We start from the raw sequence: 25020 nt of genomic DNA, 5'->3' as shown, positions 1-25020 counted from the left end.
TTCTAAATACATATTTATTCATAAATAATAAAAATAATAATAGACTGCTAGTGTAAACATACATATGTGCAGTATGCCTATTTTAGAATAAAGTGCTGAAAATACACAAAAATCCTATTATGCCAGGCAGGGGTTATTTGTAGTCAAAGGTTCTTAAATCAGATACAGGACAAACTCTGTGTAGCGCTTACCAACAACTGTGACGATAATCTACAATAAAAAGGCAGGCAGCCATGTGAGCAGAAAATAAATAAACAAATACAGGATGAAAGACTGGAGGGAGGAAGCTACCTTTCTCTGGCTAGCAGCGATGACTGTCGGAAGCCAGTGGCTCTCACGAGTGTCCATCAACAGGAAGACCACATCGTGTTCAGAGATAAGCTTCTCCAGCTGTTCCACATCCTGCCGAGCTTGAGCCATTGTCAGCTCGGAGAAGTTCACTGGGTGGCCTGGCATTGGGATGCTCATGTTGTGGCCCTCTGCAATCTGAAAGGAATGAATAATATATTCACAACAGATGACAAGACAAAACATTATGTTTAAAACAAAACAAAAATGATTTTGAACACACTAAATTCATCTCAATGTCTGCACTCACAATCAATGAAATTGAAATTTGGTACATCGATTCTGAAGTATCCAACAAGTAACAAGTCAGGCCGTTTACAGATTTCTGCATTTCAGATTTCAGGTTTGAAAATAAACAGTTGTGTATAATCTGCATAGCTCTAAAAGTTTATCCCATGTTTCCTGTGTACATTACCTAAAGGCCACATACTCTATACAATATAAACAACTGAGGTCCTAAAACGGAGCCCTGTGGGACTCCACGAAAAAATTTGTATTTTCTGTCGGGGAAAAACCCTATAAACAGTCTAACCAGCTTTGATTGTTCAAGTCAATGCAAGAGAATTATGTTATGCATTATATCAAAGGCTGCACTGATATCAAGCGAGACATATTATGTATTATGTTTATTGTTCACATCACATGTTTTTGTACCATAAATCAGAATGAAAAAGTAAGTTTCTTAACTAGATTATTATCAACCAGATGTTCATGTAACCGGGCAAAGACAGCCCAAAGTTACTAGCAACCTATGTAAGTCAGTCAAATCTATGACTGAGATGAAAAGGATAAATCTAATTTAAAATGCATGCGTCCAAGTGACCGTCTAAACTGACTGTTTACATGGCCTTTCAGTCTTCCACGTAAAGGACAAACTGCTGACACTCCCTGACTGTGGATAAACCAATGTCTGTCTTATCTGTAAACCCTGGATGAGCTCAAACACATCTAATTCCCACAGTTCAAACAATACAGTAACAGACAGCTAATGCTGACACTATGTTTTGTCAGTACAGCCAGAGGAGAACTGCCTGCAGTGTAGCCTAGTTTCTCTCAAGATTTTTTTCTCCTGTATTAAAATATCATTTTGCTCTTTGCCTACAAACCAGAGGTGACTATGGCAAAGAACAAAATAATATTTTGATATTACTACTGATGGACTAAAAGACTAATAAGTAATGGAATAACTTTCTGGCAAATTCCAAATGTCTGAAAGTGGGCAATAAGACTAAAATCTTACACCATGAAATGAGTTATTTTCTTGTAATTCATAGTGATTCATTCAGTAAAGCGGTTTTAAACTATGTGTAAGAAGAGCTATACAAATAAACCTGACTTTTGTATTTAAACATGTAAGAAAAACTTTTATATCCCTTTCCACATTTTTTTAATGACTTTAAAATATGAAGTGGTGTAACCATCAAGTGAAAAAAGTAACAATATTTTCTTCAGAGCAAATTTATTTTTTAATTATTTAAAAAAAATGTATGACAAACGTATATTAATGTCTGTTTGAATAACAAATGTATATGTTTGTGATATATTTCACTGATCAAGAAGCATTTTGACTTAAGGGTGTTTAAAACACACCTCTCTGTGATATCATTTGCTATTACATGGATTTCCTGTCACGTGACAACAAAGGCTTCCTGCATGTTGTGTTTGATGTTGCATGTTATTTTAAAACCAAACTGCTTCAATAGTGCTTTCTGAGAAATTTTTACTTTGACTGGAAAATATGAAGGATTGCTTCATCAGAAACTGAATTTAACCTGACATAGTGAGAATAAAGCTTTAATATTCGGCTCAAGAAAGAGGGAAGAAACACACACACAAAAAAAAGAAATGGAAAAAGAAAATGAATGCTCTGAATGAATTACTACTTTAGATTAGAGAAAATGTTCATAGAGCTCTCAGACGAGCATCAAAGCTAAGAAAGTAGCACTGGCATCTTGACCACATCTACTGATCCAGCATCCATTCAGCATGTTTGAGTCAACGGAAGACATGATGTCAGTTCTGCGAGGTGAGCATCTCCTCCCACTATCTGAGAGAGAGAGTCGTAATTACTGTGTGGATATCCGGCCCGTCTAATTGGCCCGACACACGCAGGGGTTCTGTGAAGGTAAAACGTGTGGCGTAATTAGCCGAACGGGGGAGCAGATCGATACAGGATGAGCAGATGAATTAATGATGACCACAGAGTAAACACAGCAGACAGCTCATTTCATCACGGCACACAGACGGGCAGCTGTCAACACAGACATGATAGAAAAGCAAAGATTATTTAGCCAGGTGTACTGAAACATCCCTTAATAAGACCCATCCGTTCACACACACACACACACACACACACACACACACACACACACACACACACACACACACACAAGCGTCCGTCCACGGCTCAGCTGATCAGATGGTGCGCGACTTACATAACGATATCACTCTCGCTCTTGTTTTAGCACCTCCGTTCTTTGCACTCGGAAAAATAACATTTGGAGCAAATGAAGAAATTGGCAAGAAAGAGACTTTTATAATGAGGCCCTTCTGAGGTGTGATCAGATGATAACTTGACCAGCGAGAGTGTAATGTGATGATTTCTGCATTCATTTCAGCGTTTAGACGGAAACTAAAGCTACAGCGACAAACACTGACACTTCAACCTGCCTTAGAAATAAAAGCGAAGCTGTGGTTATTTGTGACAACTAATCTATAAAATCAGTAGGTAAAAAGAAACAGTGAATTTGGCTACTGTGCAGAGAAATCCATCTGTAGTGGCACTTTAAATTCATGAAACACACACACACACGCATATTGGCCTTCTGCTCTAACACTGCACTCCTCTGATAATATTGGAAATTTGTTGTGGAAGTGCTAATGGGATTAACTGTTAAAATGAACAGTAAGATTTGACATATTTCTATATTTCTAGTTGTTGGAAATGCTGGTTAACCTGTGATGTTCTCCCTGTAATTGTGACGTTTTCTCATTTAGGGTCATGGAAATGCCTGCAAAGTTATGTGTACCTGTATATAAAAATTATTTTACGATTATGACATTGGCGGGTCAATTTGAACCAATATTTTTCATCATTTAAGGCAGCCGCACAGACTTAAAATAAAAACTGTATTGTAAATTGTATGTATCTTGCGATGTTAGTTTCTCCACTACCCTCTGAGGATATTTACATTTATGCATGTGGCAGCCACTTTTATCCAATAAATAAATAAATACTTTTTTTATCAGTATATTAATACATCTTATTTGAAATGTGCCTTTCTCAAACTCGGCATTAATTTGTAGTCCTCATTTGAATACATTTATTTCAGAGTTCCATGTTTGTTTACATTTATCCTCCTTAAGTTCATATGTAATATGAAACTGTTATATGAACTACTATTTTAGACTGTTGTCAACTAGTCAACAATGCCTTGATTGCAAATGCAAATATTTGCAGGAGGTGCAGCTTTAATTGAGCAGGATGCTAAATGTTACGTTTTCTATATTATATGTTTTCTCAGTCATTCTCATTCAGAATATCGTTTACGCATTTACTAAACTGTGACTGTTCAGCCTATAAGAGTCATTTGAGATTTATACATCATCTGAAAGCTGAATAAATAATCTCTCCATTGATGTGTGGTTTGTTAGGAGGACAATATTTGTCTGAGATACCACTATTTGAAAATCTGGAATCTGAGGGAGCAAAAAAATCTAAATATTGAGAAAATCATCTTTAAAGTTGTTCAAATGAAGTTCTTAGCAATGCATATTACTAATCAAAAATTAAGTTTTGATATATTTACAGTAGGAAATTTACTAAATATCTTCATGGAACATGATCTTTACTTAATATCCTAATGATTTTTGTCATAAAAGAGAAATGTATAATTGTGACTCATACAATGTATTGTTGTCTATTGCTACAAATATACCTGTGCTACTTATGACTGCTTCTGTGCTGCAGGGACACTGATATCATGTTCATAATTTTGCATTTTGATGGAAAATTATGTTACTGTCATAATAATAGTCTTTGTACAAAGTTCCAAAGTTTCCATTTGAACCAGTTGAAAAAAACCAGTTGAAACCAGTTGAAAAAAACAAACAAAAAGTGATTTCTAAATCAACTAAATCAGATCAGATAAAACTCAATATATATAAAACACTTTGTAGTCATCTCAAAATCAACTAAAAAAGTAACAGACACAATAATGCATCAGGAAAGCACTTTCTTATTAGCTGCCGATGGCTGAACTGTCTGCTGGAATAACATCAGATGAAGCTGGCAGCATGATGAATCATGGGAAGTGAAGGGGATTTGATAGCGAAACATGCGAGATACGGAAACACCTGCCAACAGCGCTCCCACACAGACTCATGAATATGAAGGCCAGTGAAAGTCTGAGTCACATGGGTCTGATGTTACCGCCTCACACCGCTTAAAACACACGGACAACGTGTACCCAAACTGATTTCATCGCTTAGCACTGAGAACACATCTGAGAAAAAGACTCTCCAAATGAAGAAATGAGGGTAAGAACTAGGGATGGAACTAGTGAATTGGTGATTTGTGAAGATGACTAAATTTGCTTCTGGTCGTCACACCCTGATCAGTGATGCATGAGAGGATCGCTCAGCAGATGAATATAAACGAGCCGCATTTATTCATGCATCATTAGTCTAATAAACACACAGATCAGTCTGCGAGGTGTGAGGGAGGGATGGTGTTGCGTACTGTAACTGTGCCAATAATTATACAGTTCAAAACATTTGTAACTAGTTGTTCGACCGACCCCAAACAGCACCTGCCTAGTGCTTCTCAGGCTTCTGGTGTGCAGCTGCAATAAACCTGTTAAAGCTTGTGAAAGTCCTCACCACACCAGGGAAGATCTTCTTCAGTCTGTCCACTGCGGCGAGAGCTTTAGCCTCTCCACTCAGACAGTCTTCAAACTCACAGAGCGGCTGACGCACCGGGTTCGAGTAGGAGATCCTCACGTTGTCCACGAAAGTGACGTGTCTCACACGCCAGCCCTCAAAAACAGAACAGAAAACACTCACTAGACACGTCTGCTGGTCATTTGCTGTGACCAGCTGTAATCCCACTGAAGCTGTAGTGATATACTGTATGCCATATGCATTACAGTCACACAAACACACCACCGTAACAGATTTCTGTGCTTTATCGACAAAGCTTTGTGCTTTTTGACAGGTAAACGTCATTTTATTTAAAGAGGATGTTTGTGTACATCAGTGTGGGGGGTAGCACAATACAAGTAACACAAGTTACATAATCAGAGTACTTTCTTTTAAAGTAACTAGTAAAGTAATGCATTACTTTTTTAATTTAGAAGGAAATATCTGAGTTACTTTTTCAACCACACTAAGCAAAAAATGACACATTTGTGTTTGATTTGTGTTATTGCTGCGTCATCTACTGCTACACTTTTCCTTCAGCCCGAGGCGTATTTATTTCACTTTTGGTGTGAAAGGCTTTTAGGATTGTAAAAGAAGAACTTTTTTATATTAAAAGCAAACAAGCAAGCCCCGCCCAGATTTAAAAAGTAACTTAAAACTAATGTAACACAGTGCATTACATAAAAAGTAACATAATTAGATACTTTTTTAGGGCGTAATGTAATATAGCAATGCATTACTTTTAAAAGTAACTTTCCCCAACACTGATCACTATAGCCAGGCATATATCCAGAGGCACAGTGGAGTCAAGCACAATTAATAGATTCCCAGTAAAGCACAGCAGTCTTTGGTCGTCTGCTCAAGCAGCTCACAAAATCATGAATTGTGCCTTGCATTTTTATTTTGTTGACATGTTTGCACCATCACCTGATTTGCATAATTCCTCTGAAACCAGTAAACCGGTGTGAAAAAAAAGGCAAAGATGGCATTTATGAAAATTTTCACATTTGACTCCTATTTAAACAAACAACACCTCGATATGTTCAAGCTGTCCCTGACTCTAGAACTGTCAGACCACTTTCTCTTCACACCTCTGTTGAAACCTGGACCCCTGCGATTATGAATGAGTTATGTTTTTATATTACTGCTTACTGCCGCTTTTATCACTACAGTGCTCTTATTACTAAAATAATACTGATAATGCTAGTAATTCATTGAATAATAGAATATCACAGTTACAGTAATATATTTCTGTTGTAAATCTTTCACTTGGATATAAAAGGGTGTCAGTTCTTTGGGTGTGTTCTCATATAAGCCACAGTTCTCGTGAACCGCTGTAGGAACCCATCGTAAAAACACTCTTACGCTCGCAATTAACTGCATTTTCAAGTGACACCACTATCATTTTGAGATGGAAGCATCTGCGACTTGCTTTCTATAATAACTGTCTTTTGCTTACGATTATTTCAAAAAGCAATTATGCCAAAGGCATGTAAGCATTTGAATGACATAAAGCAAGCCGAGAAGTCCACACTGAAGGCAAGGAATGCTGTTCTGACACCTGTCAGAGGTGATAATCTAACTGTCGATAATCAGATGTAAATGAAAAGCAGATGGTTCTTACCATCAGTGTTCTTGCCACATTGCATCCCAGAGTCCCAGCTCCCAGCAACAGACACCTCGTCGACACGACCTTATCCACAAGCCTTGAGGAAATCAACGAAATGTGTCACATACCACTGAGAAAAACCATTTGAGAGAGTATAAACTGATGCCAGATGTTTAGTACCTTTTAGGGTCCATACATTCACTGAGATTGACGCTACGAGGTCCCATCGCTCCTTTAGGGTTCTTCTCCCAACCCACACTCTTTGGACATAGTGCATAAACAAATTATTACACATAAACATAATGCAACAGCCTACAGTTAAACTGACTTTAATATTAATATAAAAGACACTTTGCTTGGTGTCGTATAGATGGTTTCAACGGCAAACCGCGGTTTCATGTAGCCGACTACACATAAAGCGTACACCTGACACTCGCTGTGATTTCAGCGTCTGCCGTCTCTAAATGAGGACGTAAACACATGAAGAACATCTCCAGAACTGCTCTGAGAGTCACTTCCTGAGCATTTGACCTTTTGATTTGAGTAAAACTAGCCTCATATCACATACAGAACTGTAAAGGTATTCACAGCAACCCGTCATAATAAAAGATTTGAAGACATTTTTCAGTAGAATGTACATAGCATACTACTACTACTAAAATGAAACAAACATTATTTTTTAAGGAATAATCACACAACATTTCTTCCATGTTTTAATTGTAATAGTAAACTCCCTTTGTTTGCCAAAAAAATAAGTTTGCTTAATTTTCAATAATTAAAAGATAAATGAAATTAATGTTTTATGCCTTTATTTGATAACCATAAAAATGTAAATACACAACACAGAATTTCTGAGGGAAAAAAAAAATCATAAGGATACTTTAAGAAGAAAAAAAAAGAATAAATTAAGTTGTTTATGCATTTAAATAATTAGACATGCTAAAAAAAACAGAATTTGGTACCAATAAAAAATATGGTGAGAAAAAATAAAACATTTCATAGGGCCCTCAACATGTAATTTTTGTTAAACTTTTAATAAATTGATGTGAAAATGTGTAAGTTTCATGATTTTTAATTAATTAGACATGCTTTTTGATTAATACAAATTAAATTTAACTATTAAAAAGGAGTCAAGAAAAATCAAAACTGAAAAAAAAAAAAAAAAAAAGAATCCAGAAAAATAAAAACGGAAAAACCGGAATTTAGGAAAAATAAAACGGATTTCATAGGGCCCTAAAGTAGTCCCTCTAGAGTAGATTATATTTGATAAAAAGCAAAATATGTTTGCTGCATAAATCAGATTTACTGAAAATGCAAATTTATTCTCTGCCAGCCGGAGGTGCTTTAAAGCGGAGAAACAGAGGTTTCTTCAGTAACTGCTGTACACAAAGCAGCGCTGAGCTCACAAACGCTGCTTTATCAGACATATAACATGCAAGATGAAATGAAAATGACATTGAACATTTAATAGACTAATTAGAGATAGTCTTCCTTTAGAAATACAGTGATATAAAAACACCCACGCCTCATTTTGATCTGTAAACTTGCAGTACGTGCTCATGTTTATTCAACGAAGCCTTTTGGAAAATCAGTCAGTTTTGATAACTACATAATCAATAATAACGCTTCCTCCAGTGAAAAAGTCCATCTCCTGTTGTCTCTCACATCAAAATCACACACATATTTGTTTAGAGCTGTTTAAACGCTGCTTGATCTGTGCAGATTTCTCTCCTGATTCACACCATAACACTTTTTCACTGGAGGAAGTGTTATTATGGATTATAGACTCTATGTATTTGAGTTAAAAGCGTCTTAATGCTGGATGTGTTTCATCTTTTGTCTTCTCCAGATGTTAACTGATGGATTGGAGTGCTGTGGATTACTTGTGGATTATTGTGATGTTTTTATCAGCTGTTTGGACTCTCATTCTGACGGCACCCATTCACTGCAGAGCATCCATTGCTGAGACACTGATGCAGTGCTACATTTCTACAAACCTGATGAAGAAACAAACTCATCCTGATCTCAGATGACCTGAGGTGAGCACATTTTAAATCTTCATTTTTGGGTGAACTATTCCTTGCAGTCAAATGATCATCGACTAGTCAAGGTTTAAAAATTAGTAGTTGATCAAACCGTATTCACTATCTGGTTTTGAATACAAGAAAACATTGAGTGAATAGTGCCCGAAGATGGATGCATCATCACTGTTATATGTGGCTGTGTTGGTTCATTTTGGTGAGATGATGGTGGATTGCACGACGTGGGATCACTGGACTTTTTAATGAAAGTGAATGTCACCGTTCAAAAGGGCAAACCTCACTGAAGTGTAAAGACATCCTCGTCTGTGCATCTGAAGGAGAAGGAGCACACCAGTCAAGGACAGCGGCGTAAAGACTGCGAGGATGGACGGTTTAAGAAAGCGATGAAAGAGGCCATCTATGTGAAAATAGAACGACTGGATTTTAATCAATTGTCCTTATGAGGTTCCTACAGCGCTATCCTTTCATACCCGGCGGTTTCGGCCCAATTCACAAAGCAATTCACACCATCAGCACAGCGGCTCCCACAGAGATTCACAAGTGTGATGTGTGATGAGGGAACCTCCACCATCAGTTCACAGCCGAGGACTGAATGAAGGATCTGAGCAGACAGATACGTCCCAGAACTTACTGCACAGCACACAGAAAATCAACAGATCTAACAGAAACCATAAACAGGTCATATCACAAACTTGTGTCTCTTTTAATTTTTTTTCTCCACTCATAATGCTATTTAAAGGCAGGATTCACTATGAATGAATTGTGACCACTGAAAGTGTGATTTATCTGGATGCATGTCCATTCTAGATTCCCGCTGGATTTGTTTTACATGCCCGGTTATTATTGTTCTCATTTACATAATCATCATCATCTGATTTACTACTGCCATGATTACTAGTGCACATAAACTTTTATATATAAATATTTACCTGGGAGGAAAATGTACATTTTAAAGCTGAGAAAAGTCATGCATTTCAAGAGAAACATCATGTTAACTCACCGTGCCCTCCACTAATATTGGCACCCTTGGTAAATATGAGCAAAGGAGGCTGTGAAAAATAATATGCACTGTTTATCCTTTAGATCTTTAATTCAAAAAATCATCATCACTATCATTGAAGTAAAACAACTGAAAGTGGGGAGAAAATCTCATGTTGAAATAAATGTTTTTCTCCCATGCATGTTGGCCACAATTATTTGCACCCCTAGAAATTCTTATGAGTAAACTATCTATGAAGTATATTCCCATTCATATTTACATTTTTTAGCACACCGGGGTGACTAGAGCATGAAATTGTCCAGCCATGACTTCCTGTTCCACAGGATTATAAATATGAGAAACACAAAGGCAAAACCCCCTTAATCATCCATCACAAAGAGTAAAACCAAAGAATATATTTCTGATGTGCAGAACAAGATCGTTGAGCTTCACAAAACAGAAAGTGTCTGTAAGAAAAGAGATAAAGCATTGAAAAGGACTTTATGGAAGCAAACCCAACAGATGGGTTTAGCACAAACAGAGAAGTACCATGATATGAAAGATAACCATATTTCAAAAGCAACATTTCTTGGGGAAAATTAATTTCGCAACAGAATGCAAATGTTTTGCGAGACGCAAAGGTTCTCAGGGGAATGCAAAACTTTTGCAAAAGAACACTGGAATATAATTTTGTCATCACCATGTCCCTTTAAGCCTGGGGTGGGCAACCCTTGAGTTTGGCTCTAACCCTAATCAAACACTCCAAGCTAATCAGAATTACTCGTTAGCTACAGGTTAAATTCTGTGTGAAAGTGCATCTCGAGGGCCAGAGATGCCTCGTGGGCTCTGTAAATGAATGATAATGCAGACAGAATCTGGATAATTAGCAGAAGAAACAGAGTGCAAAGCTCACTGACGGTTCATATGACCCAACAATCAGCTGCAAAACTGAAACCTTTGGACTCCGCATTAACATTTCAATCGCCTCTCCTTCATGCTGCTGTTCTGAAGCACTCAGGTGAAGATGATAAATCGCCTGCAGAAGCCGTGAGGTCCGGCAGCTTGACCCGAAAGATGATGCTGTGCTGAATCGAGCGGCTCCCTTGTAGAGTCCTGTCTCTGAAGCACAGAACCTCCAGCACATCCAGCTGTGAACCCCTGGCATTCACACACACACACACACACACCACTGTAAACACACGCGGTCTTTGGAGTGACCTTAAACTTCCCATCACAAAGAGACGACAGCTGGAAGAGTCAGTACAGACGGAGCACTATGACATTTAACACTGAAAGCTGCAAAACGCAGCAGTATTTACAAAATCTTCCAATGCCTTTCCTAAAAAATGCAGCATATTTTGATGTTTTTTGGACATGATTTTTAGTGTTTCATTAACAAAGTCTCGCAGGCTCATCAAGGCTTTATTTATATGATCAAAAATACAGAAAAAAAAACAGTGATATTGTGAAATAATACAGTTTTTAAAAATACAAAAAAAAAACAGTGATATTGTGACATTAAAGTGGACTATCCAAACTTAAATTGTTGTATTTTATGAACACTTTGGAATATAGACCTAAGGTTGGTCTCTTTTTAAAGAAGAAAATTTGCCGATTTTGACAAAAGTGGAATTTTTTCAAAAAATTAAAGTATCGAAAAGTTATAGAAGTTTAAATGTACTGTAAATAAAATGCGCTATATAATTTTATGTTATTTTATTTTATATAAAAATATTTACATAACAGGTTTTACTCTAAAATTGGTATAAAATTAAAGCCTTGTGTCTAAATAGTTTATGTTCCAAATTGACGTTGATATGAAAAAAATTGAGGTTTCTGTCAGATTTTATTTAGGGCGTCATACCACAAACAGCCACTGGGGCCATCAAAACTCCTTTGAATTTTGTTTAATGGATTTTTCCCTAGATTTCTCTGTCAATTTTGCTTCAATGCTCAAAATAACCTCCAAATATGGAATCCTGAGACTCAGACCTTTCCAATGATATGTTTTGTTGCCAAGATTATAAAAAGTTTTTGATTCTAAAAAGACCGTAATGCATTTTGTAATATGACACTTGACACTGCCCACTAAGGGGGAGGAGACCGCCATAAGATTGTAAAGTACCATTTCCATGGTAACGCAATGTCCGATTTCAAAATGGTTTTTCACAGGATGAATCTTGGGCTTCTAAGCTTTCAAATGATATATAATTTATGATGATTACTAAAAGATTTTATAGAGAAAAAGGACAACAAAAAAAAAGAGTGCCAAGCGTCCCACAGGTGGGACGGTGACAGTTAAGGGGTTATAAAGTTTGTGCTTTCTATTTTAATATACTTTCAAATATAATTTATGTATTTTCAGCATCATTACTCCAGTCTTCAGTGTCACATGATCTTCAGAAATCATTCTAATATGATGATCTGCTGCTCAAGAAACATTTCTGATTATTATCAATGTTGAATACAGTTGTGCTGCACAATATTTTTGTGGAAACTGTGATACTTTTTCAGGATTCTTTAATGAATAAAAAGTTAAAAAGAACAATATTTATTCAAAATGGAAATATTTTGGGACACTATAAGTCTTTACTGTCACTGTTGATCAATTTAGCGCATTATTAGATAAAAAAAGTATTCATTTCTTTCAAAAAAAGAAAGAACAAAACGCAGTGATCCCAAACTTTTGAACAGTAGTGTATGTTGTTAGAAAATATTTCTATTAAAAAAAAAATTATCCATCAAAAAATCCTGAAAATTTTATCACAGGATACAAAAAAATAAAAATATTGTGCAGCACAACAGTTTCCAACACTGATAATAAATCAGTATATTAGAATGATTTCTGCAGAAGAATGGAGTAATGATGCTGAAAAAAGCTGTGCATCACAGAAACAAATTACATTTTAAATGATATAAAAATAGAAAAACATTATTTTAAATTGCAATAATATTTCTACAGGATTGATCGGACAGGCAGTGAAATATGTGCTTACAAGACATTAGAAGATGGTTGGAAATAATACACATTTTTTAGTTGCAGAATAAATATCTTGGAGATCAAAAGTACCTTCAGCAGGAAAAGAGTGGATCTGTGGAAACTGGGCTATAATTTAACACCAGTGGGATGTGTGCTGGAAAAGCTCATTGCAGACGTACCATTGCTTTGCGAGCAGGACGAGGAAGTTTCTGAGAGGCCAGCCTGGATGTTGAGGAAGCGTGCACGGGTCATACACACACACAGTAATCTGCCAAACCAATCAGGACACGTTATACCCACATACTGCCAAGAATTACACATAAAGAATATTCTGGGTTCATCATCAAGCACCGCAGAACACAAATTCAACTCATTTCATCCTCAGTCTCATTATTAAATATGGTAATCTTGTTAACCTTCAATATTCCATTAATAATGATGCAGCTTTATACTGGAAATTAGGGATGCACCGGAATGATAATTCTTGGTCGAAGCCGAACCAAATGAAACACAGGACTGAAGGCTGAAGGCTGAACATGTTTTTTTTGTGTGTTTTTACTCATGTACCCATTTTTTTTCCACCATTGCATAAATTAAATAGCCAACATGTGCTTTTTACTGTTTTGGCCTCCTTTTCAAAAAAAAAAAAAAAAAAATTTTTTTTTTTTTTTTTTTTTTACATTCTAGCAGACATAATACCAGCAAAGCACAATTTAACTTAAAATGAATAAGTTAGTAAAATAATATTTTTGGCCATTTTTGAGACCCCCTTCTTGAATCAGTTATGTATTTTTTACTGTACAAATAAGAGACTTCTTTTAAAACATTAGAAAATATTCCCAATTTGAACACTATCTGTGAGTGTTATAATACATGTATTAAAAGAGCTGTTTTTGTAGGGCAATTATCATTATCATTATTATTGTCTTACTTTTTTATGTTATTTTACAGAACAACAGTAAAATTACTATACTATCATTTATGAATCTCGATGGAGCTTTTATTTTGGCGGAACCCAGCAGGAAGACCTCAGTGCTTCTTTTGTTGACAGCAGCAGATTTATAAAGGATTCTCATTATGAATTCGGGAAGATGTTTGCTGTGTGCATCACATTGTGACATGCCTTTAAAAAAAAATAATAAAACTGTTTCAGAGCAGATTTTCCTGGCGGTTGAGACTCTGAACCCTGGCTAACGAGCACAGCGCTCAGAATACATGCAGTTCATGTGTGTATCAGAAAACATAAGGTTCTGCAGTTTATTTAGTAACTGTTTAAGGCCATTTCATGATTTCAATCATCATACAGTAACCAGCATCAACACATCTTCCTCTTCTCATCGGAGACATGAGACGCAGCACTAAACAGTCTCTGGCTGCCGGTGCTTATACAATGATTTTTGCATCTTTCTCAATGCTTCCACACTGTTTGCTGCATCAGTGCACGCCTCTATTGATCGTGTCACGTCATTGTTCGGTACAATTTACTCTTTCCGCTCATTCAGCTGCCGAACATTCGGTGCATCCCTACTGGAAGTTACCTTCTTTAGGTCTGGGAAGAAGGAGATCAAGTCCTTTAGAGGAGCGACTTCAACACTCTCTTCTGTGTACTTGAGCAGAAAATGAATCGAGGTGGCAGACAGGACGTGATTTGAATTTAGTGAATAGAAATGCATATACTGTAACTGAATATGAAGGGTGATAAAATAACACATCTTCACTTACTAATGACATACTGTACCTTATATATAAAGAGAAAAGGTTTTCTAATACGCTTTAGTGCCACTGTTTAGGGCACGTCACTCATCTTAGGGCATGAATGACATTATGCATTCAAATAATTGACATTGAATTAAAAATCTAATCAGCACATGCTAATTAGACTAATGGCTGATTATCCTTCACACGGAACATCCTCGTCAGAAGTGGGCTCTTCTGCGCACCTGTTTGGCAGAGAAGCTTTGCTCTAATGACACCGGCTCCTGCTCCAGCTGGACCCCCTCCAGAAAGCAAAGGGCAGGGGAGCAGAACCAATAATAGAAATGATATTTCTTCAGATCCTGGATAAACAAAGGGACCAGTCAGAAACAAATGGCTGAAAGGACGTTCATTTATAAGGGCATTTTCTAAAACGCTGGCATACAAACCGCAAATGTCAAGAGGATGAATTTGTTAAGGATGGAGGAGTCTTCCAGCGCAGCACCGGACTGAATAGCGCTCCAAATCTGTGAAGAAGACAACATTACCAGTATTAATTACATGGACATGACCAGAAATTATTCCTGATATAGTTTATGCAAATGCAATAGTTTAAACATTACGCATTTCACTTGTGACACGTTTGTGCACAATATTTTAGTACAAAATCCTAGAGTCATTAGGTGCATTAAACTCGATCCAAAGGAACAGTTCACCCAAAAACGAAAATAGGATGAGTTTGTTTCTTCATCAGGTTTGTAGAAATGTGTCACTGCATCAGTGTCTCAGCAATGGATGCTCTGCAGTGAATGGGTGCCGTCAGAATGAGAGTCCAAACAGCAACCGGTATTTCATCTTTTGTCTTCTCCAGATGTTCACTGATGGACTGGAGTGCTGTGGATTACTTGTGGATTATTGTGATGTTTTTATCAGCTGTTTGGACTCTCATTCTGATGGCACCCATTCACTGCAGAGCATCCATTGATGAGACACTGATGCAATGCTACATTTCTACAAATCTTGGATAGCCTGAGGGTTATCACATTTTCATAAAAGTATCATTTTTCCGTGAACTATTCTTTAAACTAAAATAGTAAAAAAAAAAAAAAAAAAAAAAAAATACAGAAAGAAAAGAAGAAGAAGAAAATCTTTAACTAATAAAACAAAGTGTGGATGTTGGATCCTTTGCTTTCCTTATGAGAAGAGGAGAGCCTATTAGATTCCAACGCTGGATAATACAATTTAAACCTCATGCACTATACAATCTATAAATTATACTATGAGAACATATATACAATATAGTATGATTAATAGTATGTCGTTTGGGACACAAATACCACAATTCTTTTCAGTGCAAAAACACTGGGTTTATTTGAGTCTGTGCTGTTTGTCCACAGCGATCATCATTGTGTTATAACCATTTGCAGAACGCAGGCAGTCGACGAAATTGCATTAAGAAGATTAAGAATGGCAGCAGTAATTTATCAAATGATGGAGAAGGATGCTCAGCATCCAGATACGCAGTGAAAGAAAGCGCATAATTCATCCGGTGGATCTCTGCAGGCAGCAAGTGCAAATAAAATACGCTATCAACAGGCACAGTTAATGAAGAGAGATTAAAAGCGCTGCACCTCATTGGCTGCTTTATCCAGCAGAGCTTTCTTGTCTGTGGTTTTGAAGGCTTCTAATGTGTTGGTGTTGTACAGAGTTCCAGAAGCTGGACAGCAGCAAGCCGGTGAGGCTCCATCACTGAAACATACTCTGTATTATTTGCATTCACTGATACACTGTATTATCTGTATTGTGTTTTGACATCATCATGTTATCAGTATTGTATACGGTTTGATTTTGCACCAGGCAGGAGATGCTGATCAGCTAACCATTACAGCTCAGGGTAAAACCAGTGTAGAGTACAGCTGTGAGCGGCTTATTGTTTTATACTGTATGCAACATGAATAAATCAATGTCATTACATAGCTCAACGATAATTACAAGTGTCTAAAGCAAAGGAAATACTGTTTAAAAACACGTAGAAATGTACTCTGTGTGTTCATTTTGGTTTCATATGGTTTTGAAAAACGTTTACATGTTTAAATGTTTAAATTCAACTCTCAGATTTTACATATTTTACACTGAATTGATAAATATCATGGTTTGTACCATATGCATTAAATACTGTTGACAGATGTTAACATTAATTTAATGTTCATGTTAACTAATGTGGTAAACTACTAGAGAAATGGAGAAGAAAAGGAACCTTGTTTTAAATTAAATTAACCTATATAGTAGTACTTGATAGTAGGATTCTAGAACAGAATTAATAGAATATCAACTATTTCTACACAGAATGCACTTGTTCCCTATGCCTTTTGCAGAGCCACTTGAATCAAATGATTGGAAAGTACCCAATTTTTACAACTTATAGGAATCTGTTTTATATTTAACTGGCAAGAAAGACAATCATTAATTTCACAAGTAACAGATGTGATATTGGGGCCATTATCCAAGGCTTTCATACAAGCAGCTGCATTACATGCTCTTAATACAGAACACTTACACATCGAATGCGCTGAACTCCAGTGTCAAGCGTGTGGGCAGGCTAGCAGCATCACCTGCGGTTTAGAGCAAAACATCTGCATTATATTACAGCTTAAATGTGGATCAACGATCCTCTTTCAGCTCTGGAGTTATTAAATTAATCATTGGTGACATACACCTGAAAACACTTTTGCACGATGCACCCGAGCTGATGGTGTAAGCAGACAGAAGAGAAGAGAAAACGCCACACTGGTTGTTAAAGACGAGGCAGTGAGACACACAGCACACGTCTATACTACTCTTGATATCTCAGCAGTATGCAGCATGTATATCGCGGACGATATGTGTGTGTACTGTACTCTTGAATGAACGACTACATTAGCCAGCATTCACATTCTGGACAGATGCTGTATTCAGAGTGCAACACTAGAACATTTAGACATTTCACAAATACTGCAGAGATATTCTCTTAATATTTCAAAAGGGCAAAAACCATTTTGGTAACACTTCACAATAAAGTAAATTAGTAAATGCATTAACAAAAAACTGCATTTGTTACAGTATGTTTTAATCTATGTTAATGTTAGTTAATAAAAAACAACTATTTATTGTTAGCTCAGATCCATTAAATATTATTAATAGATAAAACTTTTTGTATTTAATTTGCATATGTTGAAATTAACATGAAGTAACAATCTTTCAAAACTGGAAATCAAAATCTTCTTGTCATTTTTCCCATTGGACTAACTTAATCACAGAATTCATTTTGACAGAAGAAACCATAGCTCGTAAAAAGAACAATATATCTGCCTTTAAAAAAACCTGGAATCCTCTCATAACCTTTCTACAAATTCAACAGCTGATGTAAACCACGTGCTTTCCCACTCACCCCCTCTCCACCCCTCCCCTCCAACCATCCTTACCCCCCCCCCATCCAAAATATCTGCCTTAACAACACTTAACAGTCACACACTTACAGACATACCAATCTCACACTTATGACTATTCTCTGTCTGTCTGTCTGTCTGTCTGACTGTCTATATATACCAATCTCTGTCTGACCGTCTGTCTGTGTACCTCCCTGTCTCCCTGTTACGGCTTGTCACTCTTTATTATTTACAAATATATGATCTGTCTTATGTTGTTATATGAATAAAAAAAAAGTTGACCTCCGAAGACGGGTGGGGGGGGTGGCTGGGTATATTATATGCATTCATTACACACAGACTGAAATATTTCAAATGTTTATTTCTTTTAATTTTGATGATTATAACTGACAACTAAGGAAAATCCCATTTTACATTAAATACAGTTTTACATTATTACATTCTCCAGACTCACCGTTATAGTAGTAGCCTTTGATGTTTTTTGGACTCTCGTCCAAGCGGAAGTCGTTGAGCTTCTTCTGGGTGAGCTGCTGCCAGAATCCTGCCTCCAGGGCGCTGCAGAAGGGGGCAAACTGCAGCTTTAGGGCGGCTGCGCCTCTCTCCGTCGACTCGGCTTCCATCAGCACTGAAGCTGCTGATTCCTTATGACACGAGAATAAGATCAAAACATGCCAATGTTAGTCAACCACTGAATCTTTTTATAGAACCTTTAACATCATAAAGCTGCTATAAATGCACATATTTTGCCTTGTAAAAAAAAAATCTTACAAAAACAATAATTAAAAATTAATGTTTACATTTTACAAAACAAGATTATAATTTATATTGACAGCTATAGCCAAGAGATATTATCATCTTTGATAAATCTAAATAAAATAAAATAAGTCAATTTTTTTTTAAACAATCAAAATGTACTCTTAAAGTATATTCCTCAAAGCCTGATAAAATGTTCTTATAATAGTGCATAAGTTTCTTGTTCCATTAGGTTTGTGGAACTTGGTTAGTTTTGAAGTAGTAGTTCCCTTTTCTCACTTCAACAAGCTTGGATGTCTAAATTAATAAGAGACTAATATTGTACTAAGCTGATGAAACTCATCAATTCTTGTCAACGTAATTAAAGTAAAAACTGCGCTCTTTAGTTTTGTGATTTTAGTAATACTGCTTCGGTAAAAGCACTGTGATCGCGTGCTTGTTTTTAAACACACTGCAGTCAGAAGCACCGCAGTGGAGATGTAGTTAGTGTAAGTTACAATCCTGCAAATGACAAACAGAGTCAGAGCAACAATAAACACACGTGACAGAATCATCACTTACCAGACGAGCGCGTCCTGGTTGGGGTCATGTGACCACGGTTAGCGTGCACGCACGCGCAGTCGGTTTGTTTTGGTTTCGTAGCAGAGCTAACGCTTCACAAATTACTTTAAAATTAATTCAATAAGAAAACAGGTACCGACAGAATGGAAGCCAATCGTGGTGGCGGTTTCGCGATGATACAACTGGTTAAAACTTTATATTTAATATGCTGACATCTTAAAAAACGCTTTCTAATCTAAGTCTGGGTTAGCGCACACGCTTTTCTGATAAATGTTTTGAAGCGTCAAATCATCCCGCTGAGGAAACGGTGTAAAATATCATAAACCAGTCGCTTAAGCGGTTTAGATGGGTTTCAAATACTCTTGTGCTGCGTTAATGTCCAAAAAAAAAAGCTTCAGGGTGCCAAAACCATCGAATAAAAGACAAAAACCCAAAATAGAAGGAAAACACAAACTAATAGACAAGAAAACACCGACAAAAACTTATAAACGCTGTTCCTTTTCATTGTAACTGTATTAGATGAATCAGCTGATGTGTCAGGTTCCGTGCAAAGCAGAAGGGCGACAGTGAACTAGCCAGAAAATCCAGACTGATATACACTGTTTCAGCACGACACCTTACAGAAGATCTGCTGAGCTCCTGAGTCAGTCGAGAAGAGCAGCATTCCTTCAGATGAGAGTCCTGTCCTGGGACGTCCTGCATGCACAATCAGGCCCGGATTATGATTTAAAACTCGCAAAATTGGCTTTACATACAAATCTATCCATTTAAATCGCTCAGAGTAATGCATTTGCTATGGAAGAGTGCTATAGGTGGCATCACAAATGAACAATAAAAATATGAAACTAGGTGTGTCAAAGTGTATGCATAACTTATAAACACTTAAAGGGATAGTTCACCCAAAAATCAAAAATATTTGATTAATGACTCACCCTCATGTTGTTCCAAACCCGTGAGACCGCCGTTCATCTTCGGAACACAGTATAAGATATTTTAGATTTAGTCCGAGAGCTTTCTGTCCCTCCATTGAGAATGTATGTACGGTATACCTGTCCACGTCCAGAAAGGTAATAAAAACATCTTCAAAGTAGCCCATGTGACATCAGAGGGTCCGTTAGAATTTTTTGAAGCATCGAAAATACATTTTGGTCCAAAAATATCAAAAACTACGACTTTATTCAGCCTTGACTTCTCTCCCGGGTCTGTTATGAGCGCGTTCACAGCACATCCGGTTCGCGAACGAATCACTCGATGTAACCGGATCTTCTTGAACCAGTTCACCAAATCGAACTGAATCGTTTGAAACGGTTCGCGTCAACAATAAGCATTAATCCACAAATGACTTAAGCTGTTAACTTTTTTTTAACATGGCTGACACTCCCTCTGAGTTCAAATAAACCAATATCCCGGAGTAATTCATTTACTCAAACAGTACACTGACAGAACTGATGACCGAGCCAGATAACGAACGAAACATTGACTCGTTCTCGAGTCAAGAACCGGTTGCATCGGTTTTCGGATCACCGGTAGTGATGGGAAGTTCTGTTCTTCTACGCGAACCGGTTCTTTTGGACAGTTCGATTCAATAAACCGGTTGCCGAAAAACGGTTCACCAGTTCTTTTGCGCTCGACGTAATGACTTCATTGGCGATGATTGCCCTTGATTCAAGCCTTCGGTTTACCCCGCGCTCATAACATTAGCACAGAATCAGTTCAGAATCAATCACCAAAAGAACCAGTTCAGTTCAGACGCGCTGTGTGTCAGTCTGAATCACCCATGCGCAGTTTCATCAGCTCCTCGGTTCTCGAACGGGACGCGTCCGACAGAAATGGTTCTTGACTCGAGAACGAGTCAATGTTTCGTTCGTTATCTGGCTCGGTTCAGTCAGTGTACTGTTTGAGTAAATGAATTACTCCGGGATATTGGTTTATTTGAACTCAGAGGGAGTGTCAGCCATGTTAAAAAAGTTAACAGCTTAAGTCATTTGTGGATTAATGCTTACTGTTGACGCGAACCGTTTCAAACGATTCAGTTCGATTTGGTGAACTGGTTCAAGAAGATCCGGTTACATCGAGTGATTCGTTCGTGAACCGGATATCACTAAACTGCAGTGCTGTGAACGCGCTCATAACAGACCCGGGAGAGAAGTCAATGCTGAATAAAGTCGTAGTTTTTGCTATTTTTGGACCAAAATGTATATTCGATGCTTCAAAAAATTCTAACGGACCCTCTGATGTCACATGGACTACTTTGATGATGTTTTTATTACCGTTCTGGACGTGGACAGTATACCGTACATACATTCTCAATGGAGGGACAGAAAGCTCTCGGACTAAATCTAAAATATCTTATACTGTGTTCCGAAGATGAACGGAGGTCTCACGGGTTTGGAACGACATGAGGGTGAGTCATTAATGACATAATTTTGATTTTTGGGTGAACTATCCCTTTAAAATGTTACCATGCAAACTCTAATTGTTCAGCTCTGAATATTTCATCATAATCGTGATAACAAACCTGGTAACTATCCCATGATATCTGCACAAGTATACCAGAAATAAACACAAGTTCATCTACCTGAAGTAGTCACTTAAATATGACAATTTTGATAACTTTACAGATTAAATAACACATTTTACTGAATGCATGTACACGCTTCGGTAAAAACATCTGATATTTCTGCCTTTGGTATATTTTACCCTTTGTCTTCTAATGCATGTGCATTATTGTACAACACTGGTCAACATTTTGTTTTTACTAACTTTTAATCAGAATGATCAGTATGCAACAAATACGGCTCAAGCTTTTAGAGAGGGTTTCTGTGGGTCTAAAAGGTCTTTAAAAGTCAGAATTCATCCTTCCGCAGTTTGAGGCCTTTAAAATATTCAAAAAAATTCATACTTTTAAATTCTTATATTCAAGTGAGGGCACAAAATGTTGCTCAATAAATCTCAATAAATTAGAATGTGGTGGAAAAGTTCATTTATTTCAGTAATTCAACTCAAATTGTGAAACTCATGTTTTAAATAAATTCAGTGTACACAGACGGAAGTGGTTTAAGTCTTTGGTTCTTTTAATTGTGATGATTTTGGCTCACATTTAACAAAAACCCACAATTCAGAACAAATCTCAACAAATTAGAATACTTCATAATAAAATAGGGGCTCCTTTTGCTTTAATTACTGCCTCAATTCGGCGTGGCATGGAGGTGATCAGTTTGTGGCACTGCTGAGGTGGTATGGAAGCCCAGGTTTCTTTTGACAGTGGCCTTCAGCTCATCTGCATTGTTTGGTCTCTTGTTTCTCATTTTTCCTCTTGACAATACTCCATAGATTCTCTCTGGGGTTCAGGTCTGGTGAGTTTGCTGGCCAGTCAAGCACATCAACACCATGGTCATTTAACCAACTTTTGGTGCTTTTGGCAGTGTGGGCAGGTGCCAAATCCTGCTGAAAAATGAAATCAGCATCTTCAAAAAGCTGGTCAGCAGAAGGAAGCATGAAGTGCTTCCAAGATTTCTTGGTAAACGGGTGCAGTGTCTTTGGTTTTTTCAAAAACACAATGGACCAACACCAGCAGATGACATTGCACCCCAAATCATCACAGACTGTGGAAACTTAACACTGGACTTCAAGCAACTTGGGCTATGAGCTTCTCCACCCTTCCTCCAGACTCTAGGACCTTGGTTTACAAATGAAATACAAAACTTGCTCTCATCTGAAAAGAGGACTTTGGACCACTGCGCAACAGTCCAGTTCTTCTTCTCCTTAGCCCAGGTAAGACGCCTCTGACGTTGTCTGTGGTTCAGGAGTGGCTTAACAAGAGGAATACGACAACTGTAGCCAAATTTCTTGACACGTCTGTGTGTGGTGGCTCTTGATGCCTTGACCCCAGCCGCAGTCCATTCCTTGTGAAGTTCACTCAAATTCTTGAATCGATTTTGCTTGACAATCCTCATAAGGCTGTGGTTTTTCAGTTGGTTGTGCATCTTTTTCTTCTACACTTTTTCCTTCCACTCAACTTTCTGTTAGCATGCTTGGATACAGCACTCTGTGAACAGCCAGCTTCTTTGGCAGTGAATGTTTGTGGCTTACCCTCCTTGTGAAGGGTGTCAATGATTGTCTTCTGGACAGCTGTCAGATCAGCAGTCTTCCCCATGATTGTGTAGCATAGTGAACCAAACTGAGAGACCATTCTGAAGGCTCAGGAAACCTTTGCAGGTGTTTTGAGTTGATAAACTGATTGGCATGTCACCATATTCTAATTTGTTGAGATAGTGAATTGGTGGGGTTTTGTTAAATGTGAGCCAAAATCATCACAATTAAAAGAACCAAAGACTTAAACTACTTCATTCTGTGTGCATTTAATTTATTTAATACATTTAAACATTTCCACGACATTCTAATTTATTAAGATGCACCTGTAAACCTTCCTCAACATTTTTGTTTTCCAGTACAAATATTGAAACATCCTTAAATCAAAAATGCATTTACAAAAGTGAAATTGTTTTAAAAAAAAAGAAAAATGTGAAAAAAAGAAAAATGAAAAACATCACTTTTTTTTTTACAGTGTTCAGAAGATCAGAAGATATTTCCATATAGACCTGTTCAAACCTTAAACTATTTATTCATTTATGTATGTATTTATTTATTTGTTTGTTTGTTTGTATGCCAAAATATAAAGCAAAACTCTTATATTTACCACCTGCAAAAACCCTGTTAGAGTAATAAATAAAGAGTATTTAACATCAAAACCATGTTATAGTTGTCATGTAAACCAGTGGTTTTTAAAATGTGAGTCATGTTTACTTACATGTTAATTTTACTTTGAATAGGTTCAGTTGATAGGAATTGAATTTATATTAAATACTTCCTGCTTTCAAGGTCATTCTGAACATGCTTGATTATCATACACGCAGATGTTCAGCTGAAGCTGTTTGCATGTGGCATCTTTCAGCTCTCTGTGGACATTGTGCATTCACCTGTAACCAAACTCATATTTGGGTTCAGTTAATAGGAATTAAATTTACATTAAATAGTTACTCATTTCCCATTTACTGTAGAGTTTCTACAGGTCCATCACAAAGACAGCACTGAATGCAGCATCGGAAATGCTGAAATTACAGGACATTCGCCAAAACATGCATCTCAGTTTATTTTAAGAAAACCATCTAATTGAGTCAGGTTATAGCAAGAATGGCACTGTTGTTCCACCAATCACATGGTTTCATAGAAAGTGACAGGCACTAATTGAGAGCTAACAATGCAAACTGTTAGAAGAAAAAGAGAATTGAATGGGACTAATTATTCCACCTTCATGCTGCCTCAGAAATCTGTCCAAAGTCATTTTTGTGAGGTGCCTTCAAATGCAAACACTGCCTGCAAAGTCATTGTCTGATAAGGCCAGCTAAGCAACGAGCCAGCTGCCTAAGCCTTCGGACGAAGCCATTATGTCTAAAATGTGTTAAAGATGTAATTGTGTTTTAATGTTTAAATTAGTTGCATTAGATGCTACAGTTTACATCAGTTTTATTGAAATCATAATTTTTATTGATCAGGTGAAATGCATTGCATTGCAAATCATCCAGGAGCTCCACGTATACAGACAATTTGTGCATAGTATGCATACACCACTGCTTTCTTTTTAAAACTTCACGGCCATTCTGAACATGCTTGATTATCATACACCCAGAATTTCGATGTTCAACTGA

The 25020-nt window shown here is 37.1% G+C and overlaps 1 protein-coding gene across 1 annotated transcript in view; it reads right to left on the bottom strand.

The window, feature by feature from the left end:
- The window catches only part of LOC109085475 (ubiquitin-like modifier-activating enzyme ATG7), an 83504-nt gene extending 63381 nt beyond the window's left edge, over positions 1–20123 (bottom strand). The window contains 13 exon segments of the mRNA XM_042733530.1: positions 292–486; positions 5230–5385; positions 6893–6998; positions 7034–7148; positions 10935–11056; positions 13058–13146; positions 14417–14554; positions 14807–14935; positions 15023–15100; positions 16205–16322; positions 17131–17185; positions 18453–18639; positions 19313–20123. Of these exon segments, the coding sequence (XP_042589464.1) occupies positions 292–486; positions 5230–5385; positions 6893–6998; positions 7034–7148; positions 10935–11056; positions 13058–13146; positions 14417–14554; positions 14807–14935; positions 15023–15100; positions 16205–16322; positions 17131–17185; positions 18453–18618 (1467 nt within the window). The 5' untranslated portion in view covers positions 18619–18639; positions 19313–20123.
- Between the last annotated feature and the right edge of the window lie 4897 nt (positions 20124–25020).

Source organism: Cyprinus carpio, chromosome B11 (genome assembly GCF_018340385.1).
Source record: "Cyprinus carpio isolate SPL01 chromosome B11, ASM1834038v1, whole genome shotgun sequence".
Taxonomy (NCBI): domain Eukaryota; kingdom Metazoa; phylum Chordata; class Actinopteri; order Cypriniformes; family Cyprinidae; genus Cyprinus; species Cyprinus carpio.
Note: the sequence above shows the minus strand (reverse complement) of the source record. Positions and strands in the feature narration are given on the sequence as shown.